The sequence below is a fragment of the Suncus etruscus genome, chromosome 15, assembly GCF_024139225.1.
Source record: "Suncus etruscus isolate mSunEtr1 chromosome 15, mSunEtr1.pri.cur, whole genome shotgun sequence".
Classification (NCBI taxonomy): domain Eukaryota; kingdom Metazoa; phylum Chordata; class Mammalia; order Eulipotyphla; family Soricidae; genus Suncus; species Suncus etruscus.
Window position 1 is genome coordinate 77,452,051 of NC_064862.1, and position 21,158 is coordinate 77,473,208.

A 21,158-nucleotide genomic window follows, 5' to 3' on the forward strand; every position below is an offset into this window, starting at 1 on the left:
TGCTCTGCCACGTAGTTTGCGCCTTCTTTAATGGGCATCAAGTTTCCTCACAGAAGGGACCTCACCACTGAGGACCCACACTGGCCCCGCACTGGTTGGGACCACAGTCCAACTATCCTCACCAAGCTTTTGGCCTGGGAGAGCACTGCACAGTGAGCACCATTTTTCTGGAGACCAGCAATGCCCATGGACCTGCAGAGTCCAGCTCAGAGGGCAGCTGTATAGGTAAACTATCAGCCCCCAAATTTTCAGCGGCTGCTTAAAGCCTTGGGGTGCAGGGTGGCTCGTGACACATGGAGTGTGGCAGAGATGATTTATGCCAGCAGGTCAGGAGGGGAAGCTTGGCCGCTTGGCTTAGCCTAGAACCCCAAACCCCAACATGGGGTTGGATCTGCCTGTGTGTGCATGTGTGTATATATGTCTCCCAATTACAGGAAAACACCATCTGGGCCTCCCAAGGCTTGGGGATCACAGCTGGGAGAGCCCACGGTTTACAGGTCCTCATAGATTTCCCTCCTCAGTTTCTTGAAGATACAAACCTGGGGAGCTGGGAAACGACCTTGGCCACATGGGGACCTCCTGACTCACTCCATTCCTCCTGTGCATCTGGGTTTAGCCACTTTAGACAATGACAGAGAAAGGCCCAGAGAGGGAATATGTGACCTCAAAGAAGGATTTGGGAGGCCAGGGAGGTGGGGCCAAGGACAGAGCACAGGCCCTGCAAGCAGAAGCCCCAGGTTCAATCCTGGCACCAAGCGGCCCTCCCAAGCACCTCTGGAAGAGATGCCTCCAAAACAGCCAGTGTGCCCCTATATAAAGAGGAACTCAGGGGAAAATGGACCCAATGCCACCGGAAGCCACATAGTCACAGGGGAGAGAGTTGGAGGAGGGTTTCAGCTGACCGGGGCTTCTCAGGAAGAGGCCAATGTTGAAGCAGAGAAAGGATTAGAAAAATTCACACCACACTGTACCCACCCACTCTTTCATGCCAATCCGGCCTGCTCTGAACATGGCAGACTTGGGTGTCCTAAAGAGTCCCCATTTGCCCTTACTCTGCCCTTACTCCCAGTCTGTTCTCACCATCCATCAGGATATCAGTTCCAGCCCACACAGTGCCTGCACCCTCCTTGGGGCACTTCCTACCTCACCCCTACAGGCTCCCCCTTCTAAACTGGAGGAAGGTCCTCCACGGATAAACAACTCAATTTCCCCTCTTGACAGGTCTTCCTCATCCTAACCCTCCCCGGAATCCTGCCTGATCCCCTGAGTCACTTGCCAGCTGCAAGCCCCCATGTCTCATGCCCGCTGGAAGGGCAAATCCAAAGGGTCTCGGATATAGAAGGGAGTTCGGGGAACCACACAGAATCCAGAAGGGAAACTCAGAGTTGCAGGAATGGAGGGCCAGTGGATGACCCGTCCAGGGGAGAGAACTCTTGCCCCTCACCTCCTGTGCTGACCATCTAGGTGTCCCTTTGCAGGGGATGCAGCCAGCCCTAGGAATCACTCCTGCAGAGCCCCCACACCTCCTCGGGTGTCTGAGCTGAAGGGGACGCTGAGGTAGCTGGTGCGCTGAGCAGCGGGGGTCCCCACCACCTACACAGGGTGCCTGGGGTGCTGCAGGCTGCAGGTGGGACAGCAGGGGGCGCCACCGGGCAGCCCAGTCACCAGGCGAGGGGTGAGACCATACCGGAGCTGCGAGAGCCTTCTCCAGTCTGCAGTTCGCTGAGAGCTCGCTGGGGAGGAGGAAGGAGAGGGAGTGAAGTCAGGGGTGTCAGAACGGGTTCACCACCACACCCTCACAGCCCTTCCAGTCTCCCTTCCAGTCTGGACACATGTTAATCCCAGGAGCCCTATCCCAGTCATCCACCCTGGGGCCCCTCCTTTCCCTGGATTTTTTTTTCTTTTCTTGGATTTATTTTTTATTTTTGTTCTGTCTTTGTTGTTGTTTGGGGGCCACACCCTGTGATGCTCAGGGGTTTCTCCTAGCTCTGTACTCATGAATCACTCCTGGCAGGGTTGGGGTGGGGAGCATATGAGATGCCGGGATCAAACTTGGGCTGCCACATGCAAAGCAAATGCTCTACCCACAGTATTATCATTCAGGCCCTTTCTTTGATAATTATGTTTTCTTGAAGGGCCACACCAGGTGGCCCTCCAAGTAACCAGGGGTTACTCCTGGCTCTAAACTCAAAAATCACTCTTGGGGGCTGGAGAGATAGCATAGCGTTTGCCTTGCACACAGCCATTCAGGAGGAATGGTGGTTCGAATCCCAGCACCCCATATAGTCCCCCGTGCCTGCCAGGAATGATTTCTGAGCAGAAATCCGGAGTAACCCCTGAATGCCACTAGGTGTGGCCCCAAAACAAAACAAAACAAAACAAAAAAAAAATCACTCTTGGATATGTTCAAAGTAGATGCTTGGATGCTGGAGATTGAACTTGGATCAGTCAGCTGTGTGCAAGGTAAATACCCTCCCCTCTGCTATTGCTCTCTGGCTCCAGTATATATATACATACACACACATATATATATGTATATATATATATATATATTGGTTTTGGGTCACACCCAGCAGTGCTCAGTGGTTACTCCTGACTCTGCGCTCAGAAATCTGAGCAGATTTCTGGCAGGTTTGGGGCACCATATGGGATTCTGGGATTCGAACCACTGTCCATCTATCTGCATACAAGGCAAATGCCCTACCATTATGCTATCTCTCCAGTATTTTTTTTCTTTGGTTTTTGGGTCACATCTGGCAGTGCTCAGGGGTCACTCCTGGCTCTATGCTCAGAAATCACTCCTGGCAGGCTCAGGGGACTATATGGGATGCCGGGATTTGAACCACCGACCTTCTGCATGAAAGGCAAACACCTTACCTCCATGCTATCTCTCCGGCCCCAATTTTTTTTTTGTCTATTTTTGTCCACACCCAATAGTGGTTAGGGTTTACTCCTGGCTAATCAAGGGACCCTATGGAGTGTGGGAGTTTGTACCCGGATTGGCTGCATGCAAGGCAAGTTCCCTCTAGGTGCTCCAGGTATCCCCCCTCTCTCGAATCAGGGGCTCCTTAGGTAAAGGCCAAAGTTCCCTCTCACCTCAAACTTGCTCATGAACTCTGCGAAGATGCCGAAGAAGGCCTCGGAGGTGGTAGCTTTTGAGTCCTCCCCGAAGAAGGCCAGAGCCTTGCTCAGCTCATCCATGGCCTCACGCTGTAACCCGTCCAGTGCCCGCAGTGCTGGCTGCGCCATGTCCAGGAAGGCCTGATGGCCTAGCTCAGGAAACTGCCCGTACTGTGGCACCTCATATCCTGGCAGTCACCCTCTGCTCCCAGACAGTGGCCTTGTGCCCCAGGGGAACCATGGGTGAGTCAGAGGGTCCTATTCAGCCTAGGCCCATTCACTTGGTCTTCCTTTTTTTTTTTTTGGTTTTTGGGCCACACCCAATAGTGACACTTCCAGCTCTGTACTCAGAAACTGCCCCTGGCAGACTTGGGGAACTATATGGGATGCTGGGAATGAACCCAGGTCAGCTGCATGCAAGGCAAATGCCCTACCACTGTTCTATCACTCAAGCCCCTCGCTTGGTTTTCTTGCTTCCAGCCACCTTAGCTCAGATGTCCCTACAGTTCCCCACCTTCTTTTTTTTGGAGGGGGTCACACCCGGCAGCACTCAGGCTCTTGGCTCTATGCTCAGAAATTGCTCCTGGCAGGCTCAGGGGACCATATGGGATGCCGGGATTCGAACCACCGACCTTCTGATTGCAAGGCAAATGCCTTACTTGCTATCTTTCTGGCCCTGGATCCCCACTTTCTAGAGTAGCTCTATTACCCACCCTGTGCTGTGGACTGCTCCCCTCTCTGCCAACCTCAACTTCATACAGGGGCAAAGAGATTCAAAGTGACCCTAAGATAGATACTCTGGGGCCAGTGGGGAGATTGTTTGCCTTGTGTGTGTGGGTTCAGTCTTCGGCGTCCCATATGGTCCCCTAAGCATCATCAGGAGTGACTCCTGAGTACCACCTGGCATGGCCCCCCAAAAAAAAACAAAACAGAGCCACTCAGGTTTAAGTGGCTCTGAAAGGGTGACTGGGAGGATACAGCCATGACCACAGCAAACCTGTCCTCTCCAGAGGGTGCCATGCTCTGGCAGGCTGCCTGGATCTCGCCCACGGTGCCATGGAGGTCAGCCAGATCAGCAGTCAGTGCCCGTTGGTTCACTGCAGGGAAGGGTGCATTGCTGGTGGCACTGCTGATGTCAGGCATGTCTGACAGCCTCAGTCCCCCCACCCCACTCATCATCCAGCCTACCTTTGGCAGCCAGAGGCACAGTGGGCAGGTCCTGTGCAAAGCCCAGCAGTTCCGGGAAGTGTTGGCTCAGTGACTTGGCCAGGATGTGCAGGAAGGTGGATTTCCCATCCGCCGTTTTGGTGGAATTAAGCTGGAGGAAACACCTTGGAGTCCTCAGGGGCTTCTTAAGTGCCTCAACTGCTTAATTTTGGTTTGGGGGCCACACCCAGGGCTGGAACTGAGGGACAGCTCCTGGTGTGCTTGGGGTGACCTAGTGTTGCCTGGAATGGACCCCGATTCTCCCGCATGGAAGCCTGTTCTCAGCATTTGGTGCTCTCTGGGTCCCCCAGTCTGACAGTGTGATTTATGATTCATGCTGGAGGTCTCAGTAGCCCCAGGCTCTGACTGGCTCTGTAAAAATCTGTAAGATTCCCAGATCTGTAAGAATCTTTGAGGAAAAGAATCCACTGGTCCTTTGCTAGGGGACTGGGCTTTTTGTTTTGGAGCCACACCAGGCAATGCTCAAGGGTTATACCTGGCTCTGTGCTCAAGAGTCACTCCTGATGGGGTTCTGGGGATCAAACATGGATTGGCCATGTGCAAAGTGAGCACTCTCCCTGCTTTACTATCGTTCCATCCCCCAAGCAAAAATAACTTTGAAAACAAAGTTGAGAAAAACTCTCTTTGGGGAAAGTTCTAGAAACAATGAAAAGGTTGAAAATTTGGGGGCAGAGAGATAGCACAGCCGTAAGACGTTTGCCTTGCATGCAGAAGGATGGTGGTTCGAATCCTGGCATCTCATATGGTCCCCCAAGCCTGCCAGGGGCAATTTCTGACCTTACAGGCAGGAGTAGCCCCTGAGCGCTGCCAGGTGTGACGCAAAAACCAAAAACCAAAAGAAAGAAAAGGTTGAAAATGTGAGCTGTCCTTTCTCAAACCCTGAGTCTGCCCTAAGGGATAAGTCAGCTACTGGTGGTGGTGATGTAGGGGGCACAGGATATGCAAGGTGGGGTTACCCTTCCTGCAGGATGCCTGCCCTGCTCCCTCCTGTATCATTGTTCTAGATTCTTCAGCATGGCTTGGAGACTTCAGCGCCCCACCAGCATGCAGTTGGCCCTTAGGTGGGAACCTTTCCCAGAGTGAATATACTTTGGAAAGGGCAGGTCGGCACATCACAGCCATAGGCCACCCCTCACCTCGGTCAGGAAGTTGATCTTGAAGCCTGTGGTCTTGGTAGTTTTGGGCTGTGCGTCATTGAGATAGTTACCCATGGCCAAGACGAACTGTGGAAAGAAACACAGATGGGAGGCCCATAGTACAGCTGGCCTCGCACACAGCTGACCCGGGTCAATTCCTGATATCCCACAGGATCCCCAGAAAACTGCCATGAGCGATCCCTGAGTAACCCCGAGAGAGAGAGAGAGAGAGAGAGAGAGAGAGAGAGAGAGAGAGAGAGAGAGAGAGAGAGAGAGAGAGATTCCAGGCACCCTATGGGATGAAAGGAATTGAACCCGACGGGTAGGCCAAGTGCAAGGCAAACGCTCTTCCCGCTGTGCTATGGCTCTAACGCAAGAGATGGACAGTCTCAATGGGCATGACCCTTTCCGGGCAAGCAAAGGGGGCGGTGGGCGGCCGCACCTCCAGGATCTTGGCGAGCTTGCGGCTGCCCTGAAGCTCCCTCGAGGCCTGGCGCAAGCACTCCAGGCTGCCGCGCATCTCCTCCGTCTTCTCCTGCAGGGTGGCCTGGAAGTGGAGGCTGCGCAGGCGGGTCTTGTACTCGGGCACCGAGAGCATCTATGGAAGGCGAGTGGACGGACTCACTGCGCCGGGGGACACCCAGCCCAGCCCCTGGAGGCGGCGGCGCCCTCCTTCCCTTTACCCGCCTTGACCCCGCGGCTGGGCACCTGCAGCACGAACTGGTCAGGCTCGCTAAGGCGCCCGGGCGCCTCACGAAACGCCTGGTAGCGCAGCTCCTCGTCAGCGTCGGGCGCAAAGAGCAGCAGCTGTGCCAGATGCGCGGGTTCCAGGCGCCTGGGCTCCATGCTCAGGAGTACCTGGCGCAGCTCGGCTGGGCTCAGCTTCAGGTGCGCCAACAGGATGGCTGCAAGGGAGCACCATGAGTGAGGATTGGGTGGGACAGAGACTCTGGGGACCCAGCAGAGAGATGAAGACTCAGGGGGACCTGATGGGGGGGCTGGAGAATGGGGTAACAGGATAGGGGGACAGAGACTCAGAGAACCAGCAGGGGAGACTCTGGGGGACCCAATGGGAGGAGAAACGGAGACTCTGGGGGACCCAGTGAAGGAAATGGAGATTCTAGGAGATCCCATACAAGGGGATGGAGACTCTAGGGGACCCGGCCGGAGAGGTGGCAAGTCTTGGAGATCCCTTAGGGGACGGAGACTGGGGGACTTGTGGGGGTATTCAGAATTTCAGGGGGACCAGGCAGGGAAGACAGAGACTCAGGAGTGGGGGACAACCAGCAATGGAATGAATAGTGCCAGGTTCCCTGTGCCCCCTTGGAGCCAGGAATGGGGTTGGGCCTGGGTCCTGCCCAGGAAATCAAAAGCTGAAAAGGGTCAAGAATTGGGCTCATCTGATTCCAGTCAAAGAACCAAGGAGGCAAGAAGGGGCTAGGTCAGTGAGCTGCAGGGGTGCCCAGTGGGATCTGACTGGCTTCAAGGCCTGGAAAGGGTCCCAGGGAAGGTGTCCCCATCCCCACAGGGATGGGGGGAAGAGGACCAGGTCTTACAGGTGTTGTAGGCCTTCTTATGGGAGAGGATCTCTACCACCTCCTTCTTCCGGAATGGCTCTGGCCGGGGCATCGGCTCTGTCAGGAAAACTGTGGATTAACGTGGGCAGCAGGGCTGAGGTAGCTGTGAGCCCCAACAGTCCCTCCCACCTAAGGCTGGACCCCTCATCCCAGCCCCTGTGCCCACCCCTCCCTCCTTCTGCCTTGCTCCCCTTGTTACCCAGCAAATGAAAAACAGCCAAGCAACCCTTCACCCTCTAGGATGCTCCTGGGTGTCAGAGAGATGCCCAAAGTGCTGGAGCTTGGGAGATACCAGGGTTCAGCCCCCAGCACTACGTAATCCCCTGAGCATCGCCACGTGTAGCCCCCAACTAAAACAGATGTCCTCATGGTGGACAAGGCCCTTCCAGATACAATTTCCCTGGTTGTGAGGCAGCAATAATAGGGAGGTGCTCAGCAAGGGCCAAGGGACAGGGCTGGGAGCAATAAGGGGTGAGGCCGCCTGGCTGTGTGACTCTAGAAGAATTCCTTGGCCTCTCTGCACTTCTTTGCCTCTTCTTCTCTGTCCCTACCTCATGGTTGTCACAAGATCAAGTCTGGAAAGAGGGTGCCTAGCCTCTGGGAAATCTGGAGTTCAACAGCCAGCTGGCTTATTCTCTCAGCCCCAGAATCTGAAACACCCCCTAACTCTGAGGCTCCTCCCCGAAGTCTAGTCAGTGCAAACCTGAGTGGGTTTCTAAGACCTGGATGCCCCCTGATCTGCACAGGCTACTCACTGGAAGGCTTCTGGGTGCCAAAATGCAGCTCTAGGTCGAGGTATTTCACCATGTCACTCAGCTTGTCATAGTCAGAACCTTCCCCGAGCTGTAATGTAGGGTCACAGTAAGAGATTGGCCAGGTATAGGACAGCTCCCTACAGCATACACACTATTATTGTTATTATTTTGGGGTCACACCCTGCAGTACTACTCAGGGCTTTATTCCTGGTCCTGCACTCAGCAATTATTCCTGGTGGCATTCAGGGACTATATCGGATGCCAGGGATCGAACCTGGGTGGGCCCTCCCCCACCCTCCCCGCTGTGCTATCACTCTGGCCCTGAGATACATACTCTCACATAGACTTTGTAAGGGTTGCCAGGAAGCTTCAGGAGGGATCCTGAAAAAGTCTGGGAGACACTAGTGCCAGGGCAGGGGAGACTGGGGAAAAGAACAAGACCAACTGCCTGCCTATCTATTTGGGCATTCTCCAAGGCCACTTGCAGGGCAGGGATTGGACTTGAGGCTTTATGTCTTGAGGTCTGGACTCCCTCTGGGTTCTCTCCCAGCCCTCAGCTGCCCAGGTAGCCCCTTAGAGTCTGAATTCGGGAGAACAACAGTGTTGGCGGGGCTCAAGGCTTGGGATAAATGCCAGAGTGGCCCAACCAGACAGCTTCTCCTGCCTCTGAGTCCAAAGGGGCATGTTGGAGTTCAGGAACAATAATAGAATTTTGGGTGTTTTTTGTTTGTTTGTTTGTTTGTTTGTTTTTGGGCCACACCTAGTGATGTTCAGGGGTTACTCCTGGCTATGAGCTCAAAAATCACCCCTGACTTGGGGGACCATATGGGATGCTGAGGATCGAACTGCGGTCCGTCTTAGGCTCTCGCTGGCAAGGCAGACAGACGCCTTACAGATGCCTTACCGCTCCATCTCATCGCTCCGGCCCCAAGAATTTTGTTTTTTGTTTTTTGGGGTTTTTTTTTTGGGGGGGGTACATTCAGTGGCGCTCAAGGGCTATTCTTGACTCTGTGATCAGGAATCACTCCTGGCAGGTTCAAGGGACCATATGGGATACTGGGGATTGAACATGGGTCAGCCATGAGGAGGTTTTGAGGTGAGTGTGGCAGTGTCCAGTGCCTTCGAATCAGGAACACAGATTGAGCACTCAGATGGGCACAACTGGGCCAGGCCTCCTGTCCTCCTCTGCTCAGGGACCTGAGGCTCAGAGGATGCTCCCGTTGACCTTGAAAGGGGCCCCAAAGTCAATCTTAGCCTCCAAGTTGCTGCCCTAGAGGGCAGAAAACCTCTGATGAAGACCCCTCCCAGGGAACCCAGGTCACCTACCTGCCCCCAGATGGTGCCCTCTGAGTTCTCCACCTGCTCCCAGCGCAGACGCTTCACACTCATGTGGCTGGTCTCACTGCGCCGGTGGCCCAGACCCCGGGCCAGCAGGGGGGGTGCGCAGGGCACGGGTGGGGGCAAGGGGGGAGGGGGTGGTGGTGGGACCGGTTGGCTGAGCTGGGTGAGAGGCTTGGCCAGGGTCTGAGTAGCGGTGCTCCGGGGCCCCTCTAGGGTTCGACCCCCACTGCCACCACCACTGGGCTTGGGGTCATGGAAAGGCAGCGGTGGGGGCGGCGGGGGGCTGAGTGGGGGCGGCGGGATATGGTCGGAGAGGGAAGAGTAGGTGAGCGAACTGCCCTCCTCGCTGCTGCTGACGTACTCACTGGCGCTGCTGCGCTCAGGGCGCCCGAAGCTGCCCTGGTCCTCATCATGGAAGCTCATCTGGTGGGGGGGAGGGTGAGCATGGAAGGATCAGGGGAGCAGCCTGGTGGGGTGGGGAACCTAGAATGCATGAGGCAGCTTGGGGCAAGGAACCGGGTAAACTGGGACACACCTCAAAGCAGAGGTGGTGACTTTTTGTTTTGTTTTGTTTTGGGGTTTTTTTGGGTCACACCTGGTGGTACTCAGGGGTTGCTTCTGGCTCTGCTCTCAGGAATCACTCCTGGCAGGCTTGGGGATCATATAGGATTTCTGTGATTAAACCCAGGTTGGCCTTTTGTAAAGCAAACACCCTCCCCTGCAGGAGACACCTACATATCCCAGCCACCCACCAACAGCCCTCACCTCTTCATAGTCATTCTCAGGGCTCAGGAAGTCATCCACAATGGTGACACGGGGCCCCAGTTGCTCACTGAGCACATCTAGGAAGCGGTCGGTGTCCCGGCTGCGCACGGGCCGGGAGGCAGCAAAGAGCTTCCTACGGCTGGGAGGGCGCACAGGGTCCGGGCTGGGTGGACTGTCGGGCTGAAGGGGGCCAGTAGGGCCCGGCTGCGGGGAGGGTGCCCGGCTGCTGTCTAGGCTGGCGTAGGGGTGAGACTCGGAGCTGCTGGGGGACGACAGGCCTCCAGAGCACAGCGGGTAGTAGCAGGAGGAGGGGAGCAGCCGCTCACTAGGCCAGGAGATGTTGGACAGGGTCCTGGGTCCTGGGGGTAGGCAGAGTGTGAGGACCCCCATCAGTATGGGGTCATGTGCAGGCTACAAGGGGCACCAGGTAGACTGGCTGGGTGTTCTAGGACCCTGGCAGGCCTCTCTGGTCCCTGAAAGGAGATCTGAGTGATCAGCCCTGTTAGTATGATCAAGGAGAGGGGGTGAGGGGCACAGTGCAGCCCCAACACAGCCCAGACCACTTGGGAGGGCACCAAGGTCCCACCCATTGCCCAAGACTCAAATGTGCTGGGGAGGGCTCAGACTAAAGTTCACCCACAACACTAAACCCTCGGCTCTTAAAAGCATCTCGGGGTATCCTGCCTTCTGGACTATAGTGACAACATCAGGGGTCCTGGGAGAAACAGTCTCTCTGTGTTATTCACAGAATCCCCCCACAGCACTTAACAGTTTACTCGCCGGCCACACGCTGCTAAGTCAGGACTTCTCTAGACACAGCCCTTCCAGAACTACAGCTGGGAAGAAGGGTCACGGGGACATGGGAGGGCCTGTGGTCCCCCCACAAGGCAGTCCCAGCTCACTTAGCCAACCTGAGCGCCCACCTGCTATGCTCACAGGGCTGTGTTCGGGGGGAGATGTGTGGGCCCTGGAGTTGGTCCCCATCTTCCCTTTGAAGCTGCTGTTCAGACGGGACTCCAGCTCTGCATATACAGCTGACATCTGGGGGGAAACCAAAGCTGAGTCCAGCCCATCAGCAGATCTTCAGCAGTCCTCCTGGGATACCTGCCCAGCCCCAGTCCTTACCATCTTGGGGTTTGGAGTCTCAGGGAGAGATGTGCCATCACCTGCCTGGCGCTCTCCGGGGATCAGAGGGAGAGGCATGTCTGGGCACTCGGTGGGTCCTGCCAGGGCCAGAAAGGGGTCAGCAGGGCAGAGACACCAGGATGGGCGGCTACTCCCCACGACTGTGCTGTAAGACTCAGCTCCCAGACTCAGTGGGGCGCCATGGAGGAAGAACCTCACTCACCATCTGCCCCAGATATAGTCGGTCTCGTCCACTCGGCACTGGTGTAGGAGGCTCGTGCCCGGCCTGAGCCCTCACCACAGCCAAAGCTGGTCTCCAGGCCTTGGGCATGCAGGCTGCGGCGGCACATGGATGAGGCCCGCAAGGAACTCCGTGGCTGTAGCTCCGGCACTGGCTCTGGCTCCAGCTCTGGCTCCAAGACCAGCTCCGGCTCCGTGTCAGCTGTCAGAAAAGAAGGGGCCGTGGGGTTAGTCTAGGAATAGGTGCCTGCAACAGACCCTGGGTTGCAAATCTCTGAGCCTGGAGCCCTGACTCCAGGACCCTGACTTCTCATAACCAGAACTACTGTCCACAGCAGGTGCAATGCATGAGAAGATCATAGATGGGCATGAGCATGAGGGTTGGGTGCTCACTGTTGTGCCAGAATTCTGTGTCTACCCTCCCCACCATGATGGGTACTGGGACTGGTTCATGAAGACAATGGTGGAGGCCACAAGGGCCCACGTTGGCAACTGTGGGTTACCACTATGACTGAGCAGTCCTGATCACTTTCTCCAAGTGCAGGACCCACCCTGAAAGTGTGTGGTTTGGGGTCTCGCAGGTTGGCAGCAGTGAAGTAGGGCAGGCCCTGTGCACGACGTGCAGATGTCCGAGACCTTCATAGGGCCCACCATCTGGGTCATTAAACAGCCACCATTCCAACATTGCATTCTGTACCACACTTCCTAGGGTGCAAAGCAGGGCCAAAGCGGTCACCCCCGGTTGGCAGATGAGAACCTAAGGCCTTCACATGTGATTATGAACCCCTTCTCACTCTAAGTAAGGAACTGTGGAATCCACTTTGGAGGTCAAGTGGGAAGAAAGTGAGAGGTTGGGGAGTGACTGCAGGGAACATGCGTACACCTGGGCATGGGACCCACTGGCTGGAAACGTCGCCAGTGGGAAAGGCTTGAGTCTTTCCTGCTGTGAATGTGTGCCTTTGTGGGCAGGGCCTGCCTGTTGGCTCCCTCGAGTGGGAAAGGTGTCAGGAGTTGCACAGATATGCTCATGCCCACAGTTGCCTTTAGGCAGAGCATCGCCAAAGGGAAAGAGGTTTGGTACCACCCCCAATGCTTTGAGCTTGTGCACATTCAGGTATGGGTGGATCCTCGCTAGTGCAAAAAGGGTAGGGTGCCTGCTTTGACAGCTATGTGCATGTGCACATCCATGTGTGAGCGTGGCCTTGCGGGTGGGAAGGATGCCTGGCACATGAACCACTGTGCTGTCTCATGCACGTGGAAAAGGTAAGGTACCTCTCCTCACCTGCCAGTCAGGTAGATGCTCACCGGTCATAGCTGTATAGCCCAAAAAGCAGGCGATTTTCTCCTGGCATAACTCCTGCTCCTCGTAGGTCAGCAATTGGTAGATGAACTGCCACAGGACCTGCTTGGAAGGTGTGTCCAGCACCGGATAGACATCCACGATGAGGGTGTCGATGTTCCTAGGAAGTAGTAGCAGTGAGGAAGTCACAACTTGGGGTTCACCATGGGATGAGGTGGGACAGGGACAGGGGCCACTTTCCAAACACAGAACCTGAATTCCAGCCTCGTGTGCTTTCATCACATTTAGAGGGGGACAGCAGGAAGGCAGTTTACTCTGGGGACTGGCCAACTGATTCAATAACCAGTCAGGTGACCCTCCTCAAATTATTAATTTCAGTGCCTCAGTTTCCTCCTCTTTGAGGTAGGAGAAAAAAAAATAGTGCCTGCTGCACAGAACTATTGTGAAGACAAAATCATAGTGTATTGGGGGGATGAGGGGTGGTCCAGCACTTGTTTTGCATATGTGAGGTTCTGGGTGTGAGTCTTCACAAAAAATAAAATAAAAAAGAGGGGAGGGGCTGAAGCGATAGCATAGCGTTAGGGTGTTTGCCTTTCATGCGGCTGATCCAGGATGGACCTTGGTTTGATCCCCAGTGTCCCATATGGGCCCTCAAGCTAGGAGCAAATTCTGAGTGCAGAGCCAGGAATAACACCTGAGCACTGCTGGGTGTGGCCGAAAAACAAAAAAAAAAAAAAAGAGGGGGCTGGAGGACTTACTCTACAGTTGGGTATATGAACACAGACCTGAGGACAATTAGATTTACTGGAGTTTCAAGACTACAGGGCTTCCTGTGACTTGGGGGTATATGGGCGGGGGGGGGGGGGCATGGGCATGTCTGTGAATGAGATGTCAGGCTACCTGCCTGAGTAGCTGGGAGTCTTTTCTGCAGCTATGCTGACTTCCAGACAGAGTCCACAGGAGGCAAAAGGGCACCAATGAATGACTGTGACAGGTCACAGAACAATTACGTGACAGGAGAATGAAGATCATACTAAAAGATGATGCCCAGTCCAGGAGCTAGTACAGTAGTTAGAGCCACGCCTGGGTCTGAGTACCAGCACCACATGGTCTGCCAAGCATTGCTGGGAGGCAGCTCTGGAGACTCCCCAGCACTTCTGTGATACCCAGAGAATTCCTGACACCACGGCGCCAAAGCAGTACCAAACCCCTTGGCCCTTATATTGGATCACCAGCTCAGGTGCTAATTTCTTGGTGGAATCTGGCTAAACCAGACAGGACAATTACTCGGGGAAGTGTGGGCACAGTGGGGGGGGGGCACCTGTGCTGGAAGAAGCTCTCCAGGGCCCGGCACACCCCATAGCGCTCAGGTGGCGTGAGCAGATGCTCCAGCTGCTGACTGAAGGTCCTCCCCTGTACGCGGATGCTGGAAGGCAGAATGTCCGCCACCCACTGCAGTGCTGTGAGCGCTGACGCCGGGTTGGGTGAGTCCAAAGAATCTGAGTCTGTGGGACAGTGGGCAGGAGAGGGGATATTAATGTCCAGGAGGAGGGGTGAGTGCCCGCTAAAGAGGGCATATCCCAAGGCATAGAGGGGACCAGGACAGACCCAGGCCCTGGGTTCCACTATGCCACCCCATGCCAGGGGTGAAAATCTACCACTGGGGACCCAGAAACCAAGTGGGGGGTTCTCACCACTGGGGAAGGGCACGATGCCTTCCTCCACCACCAGTGTGGGCATTGCCCCACTGCCCTGCAGCATGGACACCACCTTGTCATGTGAGCAGCTCCTGCCAAGGGGAGATCCAGGCATGGCCTCTCCTCCCTCTCCCGCCCTCCAGCTGCCCTGACCTATTTATGCCATGGTCACCCTTTAGGAAGGCGACACCTATGGTCAAACAGAAGGTTGGAGTGCATTCCCAGAAAGGATCTGGTGCCTGGTTGGAGGATAGGATGATATAGCTCAAAGTTCATGTAGGAAGGGGTCAGCTAGGACACCAGCTAAGCCAAAAGGGTTGGATTCTAGGTCTGGGGGTTCTAAGAGACTTGTCGGATAGTTCAGCCCCTGGCTTTGTCCCCAGGAGCCTCTGACCTCATATCCAGTCCATTGAGGAAGAGAATTCGGTCCCCAGATTTGAGGGAGGCGCTGTCCGCTGGGCTCCCTGAAAGCAGAGAGGGCAGTTATCTGGGGCAGGGTAGGGTGGGGCACTGATGCCACAGGAGACTTTCCCCACTCTGATCTTGACTGCATCAAGCAGGGGGGGTCACTCTCAGGTGAGGGGGAGTGTGGGGGCCTGGTATGAGCCATCCCAGAGTCTGCACAGTATCGAGGCAGGACTCCAGAGCACTATAGAGTATGTCCCCCAACAAACACTTTTGGGGCTTCCTAAGCAGTGCTGGGGCTCTCCTGGTAATACTCAGCCTGCCTGGTTTATTTTTATTTTTTATTTTTAGTTTCTGTGTCACACCTGGTGGCACTCAGGGATTACTCCTGATTCTGTGTTCAGGAATCTCTCCTGGCAGGCTTGGGGGACCACATGGGATGTCAGGGATTGAACCCAGGTTGGCCACGTGCATGGCAAATGCCCTTCCCTCTGTACTATCACTCTGGCCCAAGGGCCTATGGGTTTTGTTGTTGTTGTTTTTGCTCTATGCTTAGAAATAGCTCCTGGCAGGCTCCGGGGACCATATGGGATGCCAGGATTTGAACCACCGTCCTTTTGCATGCAAGGCAAACGCTTTACCTCCATGCTATCTCTCCAGCCCCAAGCCTATGGGATTAAGGCTCTGTGAAGATGTAGTGTTATGTAAGCCCCATGGGTGAAGGGCCTCCAGTACTCGAGGACCGGGTGACATTGGGATCTAACTGGGTCAGCAAGTATGAAAGCCCCTAGCCCCTCTCTGGTCTCCATTCCCCATAAACTCTCTCATGGCCACTGTCCCCTACTTTGCTGGCCACACTAGTTTGGGGTCACCATGAGCATCAGATTCAAGAACATTGGTTTCAGAGTCAGGAATCACCAGGAATTCTCCAAGAAGGGCCAAAGCTGTATCCCCAACTGTAAAAACCCCCTGGAAGCACCCACTTAGGGTTACCAAGGGTTACCAGCCCGGAGGTCACACTTTGGAGAACAGTGGCTCTGGGTGTGTTTGGGGAGGAAGGAAGGTTTGGGGGTGTGCAGGAGTGACCTCTGGTAGTGCTTGGGCAGGAGAAGTGTGTCAGGGATAGAGTTGGGATAAGCTACATGCAGGTCAAGTATCTTCACCCCTGTGCCCAGCCCTGGAAGGCGTGGAGGGAAGTATGGTATATCTCTGCCCCGGGAGGACACTCATCACGCATGAGATGTCCCAGCAAAACTGGGCACCTTGGGCCAGAGGAATAGCTCAATGGGTAGAGCTTGAGTCATTGGGAATAAGCTCTGAGCGCTGCCAGGTGTGCCCCCCCCCCAAAAAAAAACACCAAAAAATGAACATGTCCCCTTCTTTCCCCAAATCCAGGGGTTGGATTTGAGAACCCCCACCCCTAAGATATCTTCAGGAAGCCCCAACTCAGGGCAAGAAGGGGCAGTTGGAGTCTAGAGGGAAGGTTGGGGCCCCAACGTCATGCTTATTTAGTTTCTCCCCATTCATCTGGCCCCTCATAGGAGGATGTCAATACAGGCATGTTTGGGGGATGACCTGACAGGCAGCCAGTGGCCTGGCAGTGCTCTGAGCTGTCCAGTGGACACTAGAAAGGTCTAAATGAAAATTCTCATCAGGATGCCAGAACAACAGGACAGTGGGTAGGTAGAGCATTCGCCTTGCACACAGCTGACCTGGATTCTATCCCTGGCATCTTAAATGGTTCCCAGAGTCCTAGGGGTATGCCCTGAGCATTGCCAGGTGTTGCCCAAAACCAAACCAAAACAAAAATCTCCATCTGCCAGAGGTGACCTTGAACATGTGGACGGGCCGAGAGGGACCCCAGTTGAAGTAGATGACTGGGATTAGGGATGCGACGTTTACTGGGGCCATTCACCCCCTACTGCTTTAGGGTCTAGAAAGATGAGCCACCACCCTCACCAGGCAGGACAGACTCGATCCAGACGGGCCCATGACCGCGCAGAGTGAATCCAAAACTCTTGTTGCCCTTGTAGATACGGACAGTCCTGGGGAGAGAGAAGGGGGCGAGCTGGAGCGCAGCGGCGCCGCGTCCACTCGCGCCTCTCCTGCACTCCAGGCCCGCAGCCCGCCCCGTCGTGGGGCGCCCCAGTACCTGCGCGCGCCCCCAGGGCAGGCCCGGGCGCCCTGCAGCGAGGCGGCCTTGCGCGGGGGCGGCTCATCGGGGCGGCGTGGTGGGGCGCTGGCGCGCGTGGACACCAGGAGGCGCTCGGGCCGCTCCTCGCTGCGGCTCCGGCGCAGTCGCTGCGCACTCTGCGCGCGCCGAGCCCGGCACAACTTGCCTAGCAGCCCCTGGGACACCACCTCGTCGAAACGTGCCCGATGCTTCTTCGGGATGAAAATCCTGCCGGCGAGGACAGCTTGAGTCGGGGTGCGCCCCAGCATCCCCAACCCCGACGGTGCCGATCATCATAGTCCACGGGTGCCGTCTGGTGGGTGCTACCCTCTGCGCACGACCCTTCCCAAGATGCCCCTCCAGCCTTCGATTTGCACCCCTAATCCTGTTCTCTCTACTTCACATTGTGGCCATCCCTGTTATTGCCTTTTGGGGGCACCTTGATGCCCCCAAACCTGTCCGTGGTCCTGGCCTCTTCTCATCTCCCCAACATCCACATCTCACGCTCCACTTGCCTGGTCAAGGACCCTATTTATCCGCCTTGAGACTTCTCAACTCCACTGGACATGGCCCGCCTCTGCCCGGCATCTCCAGCCAGTCCCCTGATAGCATGCTGTTTTAGCATCTTCTGGAACATGGATCCCTCTGACCCCGTCAACTATACTCCCTTCTTTCTTCTCCCTAGCTCCCCGTGGCACCCAACATTGGCCTTTAATTGATTTCTCTGGTTCAGTACTCGTCCCTGCAGCCAGATTCAGGCTCCGTGCTGAAGGCTCTGAGCTTTCTGTTCACCCAGGAGCCAGTCAGAGGTGGCAAGGCAGGCAGGCAGGAGGTATCAAATGAAGGCCAAAAACCAGAGAGAAGATAGGGGCCGGAGAGATAGCACAGCGGTAAGGCGTTTGCCTTGCATGTGGAAGGATGGTGGTTCAAATCCCGGCATCCCATATGGTCCCCCGAGCCTGCCAGGGGGCGATTTCTGAGCCTGGAGCCAGGAATAACCCCTGAGCGTTGCCGGCTGTGACCCAAAAACCCCCCCCCCCAAAAACAAAACAAAACAAAATCCAGGAAGATCATTTTGGGGACAGCGGGAGGGCCTACTCACGCTCTTAGGTTTGAGGTCTGTAGTGTGATTTTGGGTCATGGGTGATCAGCCGAGGCACACGGCAGGGGCTCAGACACAGGGGTTCACCAGAAACCACACCCCACTTCGGGTCATGGCAGCAGTCAAAACCCCGGCATACCCTCTTCTGAACCCTGGCAGGGAGTTCTGAGACCCAAAGAGGTTCCATAAATTCCAGTCTACACAGCTAGATTAGTGCACAACCTCAGTCCCTGAGCCTGGGGACCACGTAGGACTCCAGCCTGAGAAGGCCGGATGTCTCCCTGGATCCTTTCAGTTCTTTCTGTTTGTTTTGGATCACACCCAGCGGCCCTCAGGGGTTACTCCTGGCTTTGTGCTCAGGATCCTGCTCCTGGGAGATTGGGGGGTGGGTATTCTATGGAATGCCAGGGAGCAAACCTACGTAGGTAGCTTGAAAGGCAAATGCTCTCCCCTCTATACCTCTCCTCCTGCCTGTCCTTGAGGCCAGGAGTAGGGAGGGAAGAGGCAGAAGCCCCACAGTCAGCTAAAATACCCCTCTTGGAGGTGACCCCAATGTCTGGCAGCAGCATCTCTAAGCCACTGTGTCCTGGGCTCTGCTCTCAATGTGGGGGCTCAGGTTCCATGACAGCCTGGCGCTTTCCTGAAAGCGAGTCCCTCCATTTAGAGCTTTTGGGGTCATTCTCCAGAGCCCCACATGCCTGAGCTCTTGGAAAATGAACCTGAAATGCTACCGGCACCCCTTGGATTCCAGTGAACACCAGCCCCACATCCTTCGCCAGGGTCTCATGGGGGGCGCTCCAATATCCCAGTTCTGTTGGGGGAGGGGGCAGCAAGTTGCTGCACTGCTCAACTAGAATGAGGCCCAGGGTGCTGTGGGAGGGCCCAGAGGCCAGGTTGCCTGGGAACCAGTAGCCCTTTCTAGTCCCTGGGGGGGGGGGTGTCTCCCACCGCTCCCATTTCCTCTAACCCTAATGCCTGAATCCCACATCTGCTATGAATCCACTGGCCCAAGCAGAGCCCGTTGTGCGGGGTGGCCAAGACCTCTGTGGTCCCTGACGCTGGTTCCTTGGCTTCTGGTCCCTGCTCTGCCAACAGGCTTCTCTGAACCATGCACCAAAGGTCAATGCACTTCCAGAAGCAAACCAGGACCCAACCATGGACCCTTGTTACCTCACCATCCTCCCTGTCTCACTTTCCGTCTAGTTCCTTCCACCATCCCAACCCTGTCCCCATCCCATCCTGGTCCCCAGGGTGGCGCGCACGCACAAGCTGATCTAGGTGCCCATGGCAGAGAATCCACGCACTTGTCTCCTGGCCCTTTCTCCTGCCCTCCCGCCCGTGGGTCCCAGGGCAGGCTCGAAGGGTGCCCACCAGAGCAGGGAACCCCCTCAAGGCTCTAGCCCCACCCCCGTCCCAGGCCAGTGGGAGGCGGGTCCGCTGCGCCCAGGGCGCACAGTTTCCGAGGGCGCGGGGAAAGCGGGGCGCGCGGGGAGGCGGGGAAACTACCGAAAGTGCCGAGAGAAGCCCTGGTCCTTCCCCATCTGGAGATGGCGACGGCAGCGGCGAGGCAGGTGCCGACGGGCAGCGGGTGGCTGAACCCGCGAGCAGAGAGAGGAGCCGCGTCTCCACGCGCCTCTGCGGGGCCAGAGAGCGCCCCGCCCCGTCCACGCGGTCCCGCCCCTAGTCCCGCCCCACGGGGGAACAGTGTTCCAGGCGCCCGCCGAGCTCAGGGCACCTCCTCCAGATAGCTGTATAGGTCCCTTCCCGGGCAAGGGCCTCGCCTCGAATCTCTGGAGCCAGTGTACAGGCGAGTCCCCTTGCTCCAGGCGGAGTGGGGACCCCCGGTTCCGAGGCTGCTCGTCCGTCTGCGACTCAGCAGAGAAGGCAGAGATCAGGGGGGCGCTCCGGACGCTAGTGGCGGGGAGCAAGGGGCGCTGAGGTTTGCATCAACCAGGGAGGGGCTCAGAGAAACATGTAGAAGTGGGTAGATTGTAAACACTCGGAGAAAGAGGTGTGCAGAGGGTCTGCTTGGGGAGGATGGAAGGAACCTTCAGGGGCTTGTCCTGCTGGGAGAGGAGGGGGACAGGGAGAAGTGGGGTGACAGGAAGGGGCCTGCAGACTCCAGCTGGCTCCGGGCTGCCACGCCATGGGGACCCTGCGCAGCTGTCACTCCCCACCACTCCCTGTCCTGACTGTCAGCCAAAAAGGGCAGGGAGACTCTGGGATCCAGTCCAGAGCTTGTGGGGGTCTTTTAGCCCCCAAGGGGGACACCTGAGCTCATCTTTGCTGGCCGGGAGGCAAGCTTCAAAGTCTGGGAGTTGGCCTATCCTGGGTCCCTGCTGTCCTGGTGGTGAGTCTTTGTCTTCAGTCCAGGCTGTATTGCCCAGCACCAAAGGCACCTAGCTCTGCGCTCTGCTCATTCAGGGGTGCTTGTCTCAGGATTGCTCATCTTTCCCCACTCTCAACTCTGTGCTCATTTGAAGATACCCATCTTCCCCTTTTTCCAGTACTGGGCTCATTCAGAGAAGTTTATCTCCCTGGAGGCAGGAAAGGCAGAGCCTAGGTGAATACTCGGAACCTGTCATGCCCTCAGTCCTGATGCAGGAGCACAGCGCCCTGCCCTACTTAACTAGCTGTCATGAACATGCTCCCAGAGCCCCAATTGCCGGAGCCATGGGTATTGTGCACCCCAAGACAGGGGAAAAGGTGGCCTTACACGTAGCTGAGCCAGGTTTAATCACTGGCATCATGGAGGATCCCTGAGATCCACAGGAATGATCCTGAGTGCAGAGCTAGATGTGAGCTCTGAGCACCGCTAGGTGTGGTCCCCACTTTTGACCCCTTCAAATACTAGAACTATGACTACTGAGCAGAATCTCAGGCTGGAAGCTAGATACAGCCTGTGGTGCTCACACTGCCTTGGGTGAAGACTCAAGCAGGCAACAGTAAGGCATGAATCTGGTGACCCCAACCTGCAGTGTCTGCTCCTAAGTCCTGCTGGGAAAGACCACAGGGCAGGCTGGTTTCCATTAGGCTGTGCTTCTGCCATGGACACTTGGCACCAGCTAGAAGACAGTTTGGTTGCCATGAAATGAGAGCCTGGGTATGCATGGGTGGAGGCTGAGGTGCTGCTAATGTGCTCCAATGAACCCCACCCCCAGCCTGTGCCCCTCTGATGAGAGCACCAGGGCAGGG

The 21,158-nt window shown here is 56.1% G+C and overlaps 1 protein-coding gene across 1 annotated transcript; it reads right to left on the minus strand.

Moving 5' to 3' along the window:
* Window positions 1-1,296: 1,296 nt before the first annotated feature.
* On the minus strand, window positions 1,297-19,504 carry GRID2IP (Grid2 interacting protein). Its single transcript, XM_049788191.1, has 23 exons — window positions 19,470-19,504; window positions 16,841-17,089; window positions 16,648-16,733; window positions 14,678-14,747; window positions 14,281-14,375; window positions 13,908-14,091; window positions 12,592-12,746; window positions 11,270-11,488; window positions 11,047-11,144; window positions 10,845-10,962; window positions 9,922-10,280; window positions 9,142-9,579; window positions 7,816-7,903; window positions 7,040-7,117; window positions 6,192-6,388; window positions 5,926-6,081; window positions 5,484-5,570; window positions 4,309-4,438; window positions 4,099-4,217; window positions 3,097-3,261; window positions 1,688-1,733; window positions 1,524-1,621; window positions 1,297-1,305 (listed from the first exon to the last, which is right to left on the minus strand). The coding sequence occupies exons 1-23, from the start codon at window positions 19,502-19,504 to the stop codon at window positions 1,297-1,299; spliced, it is 3,279 nt and encodes a 1,092-aa protein (XP_049644148.1).
* Between the last annotated feature and the right edge of the window lie 1,654 nt (window positions 19,505-21,158).

What these genes read in the sequence shown, in the direction of transcription:
- GRID2IP (XM_049788191.1), bottom strand. Translation starts at nt 19,504, where the DNA reads ATGGGGAAGGACCAGGGCTTCTCTCGGCACTTTCG. An exon ending in GACTATATCTGGGGCAGATG is followed by an intron (nt 11,145 to 11,269) that starts GTGAGTGAGGTT and finishes TGGCCCTGGCAG; the next exon opens with GACCCACCGAGTGCCCAGAC. An exon ending in TAAGAAGGCCTACAACACCT is followed by an intron (nt 6,389 to 7,039) that starts GTAAGACCTGGT and finishes GCTCCCTTGCAG; the next exon opens with CCATCCTGTTGGCGCACCTG.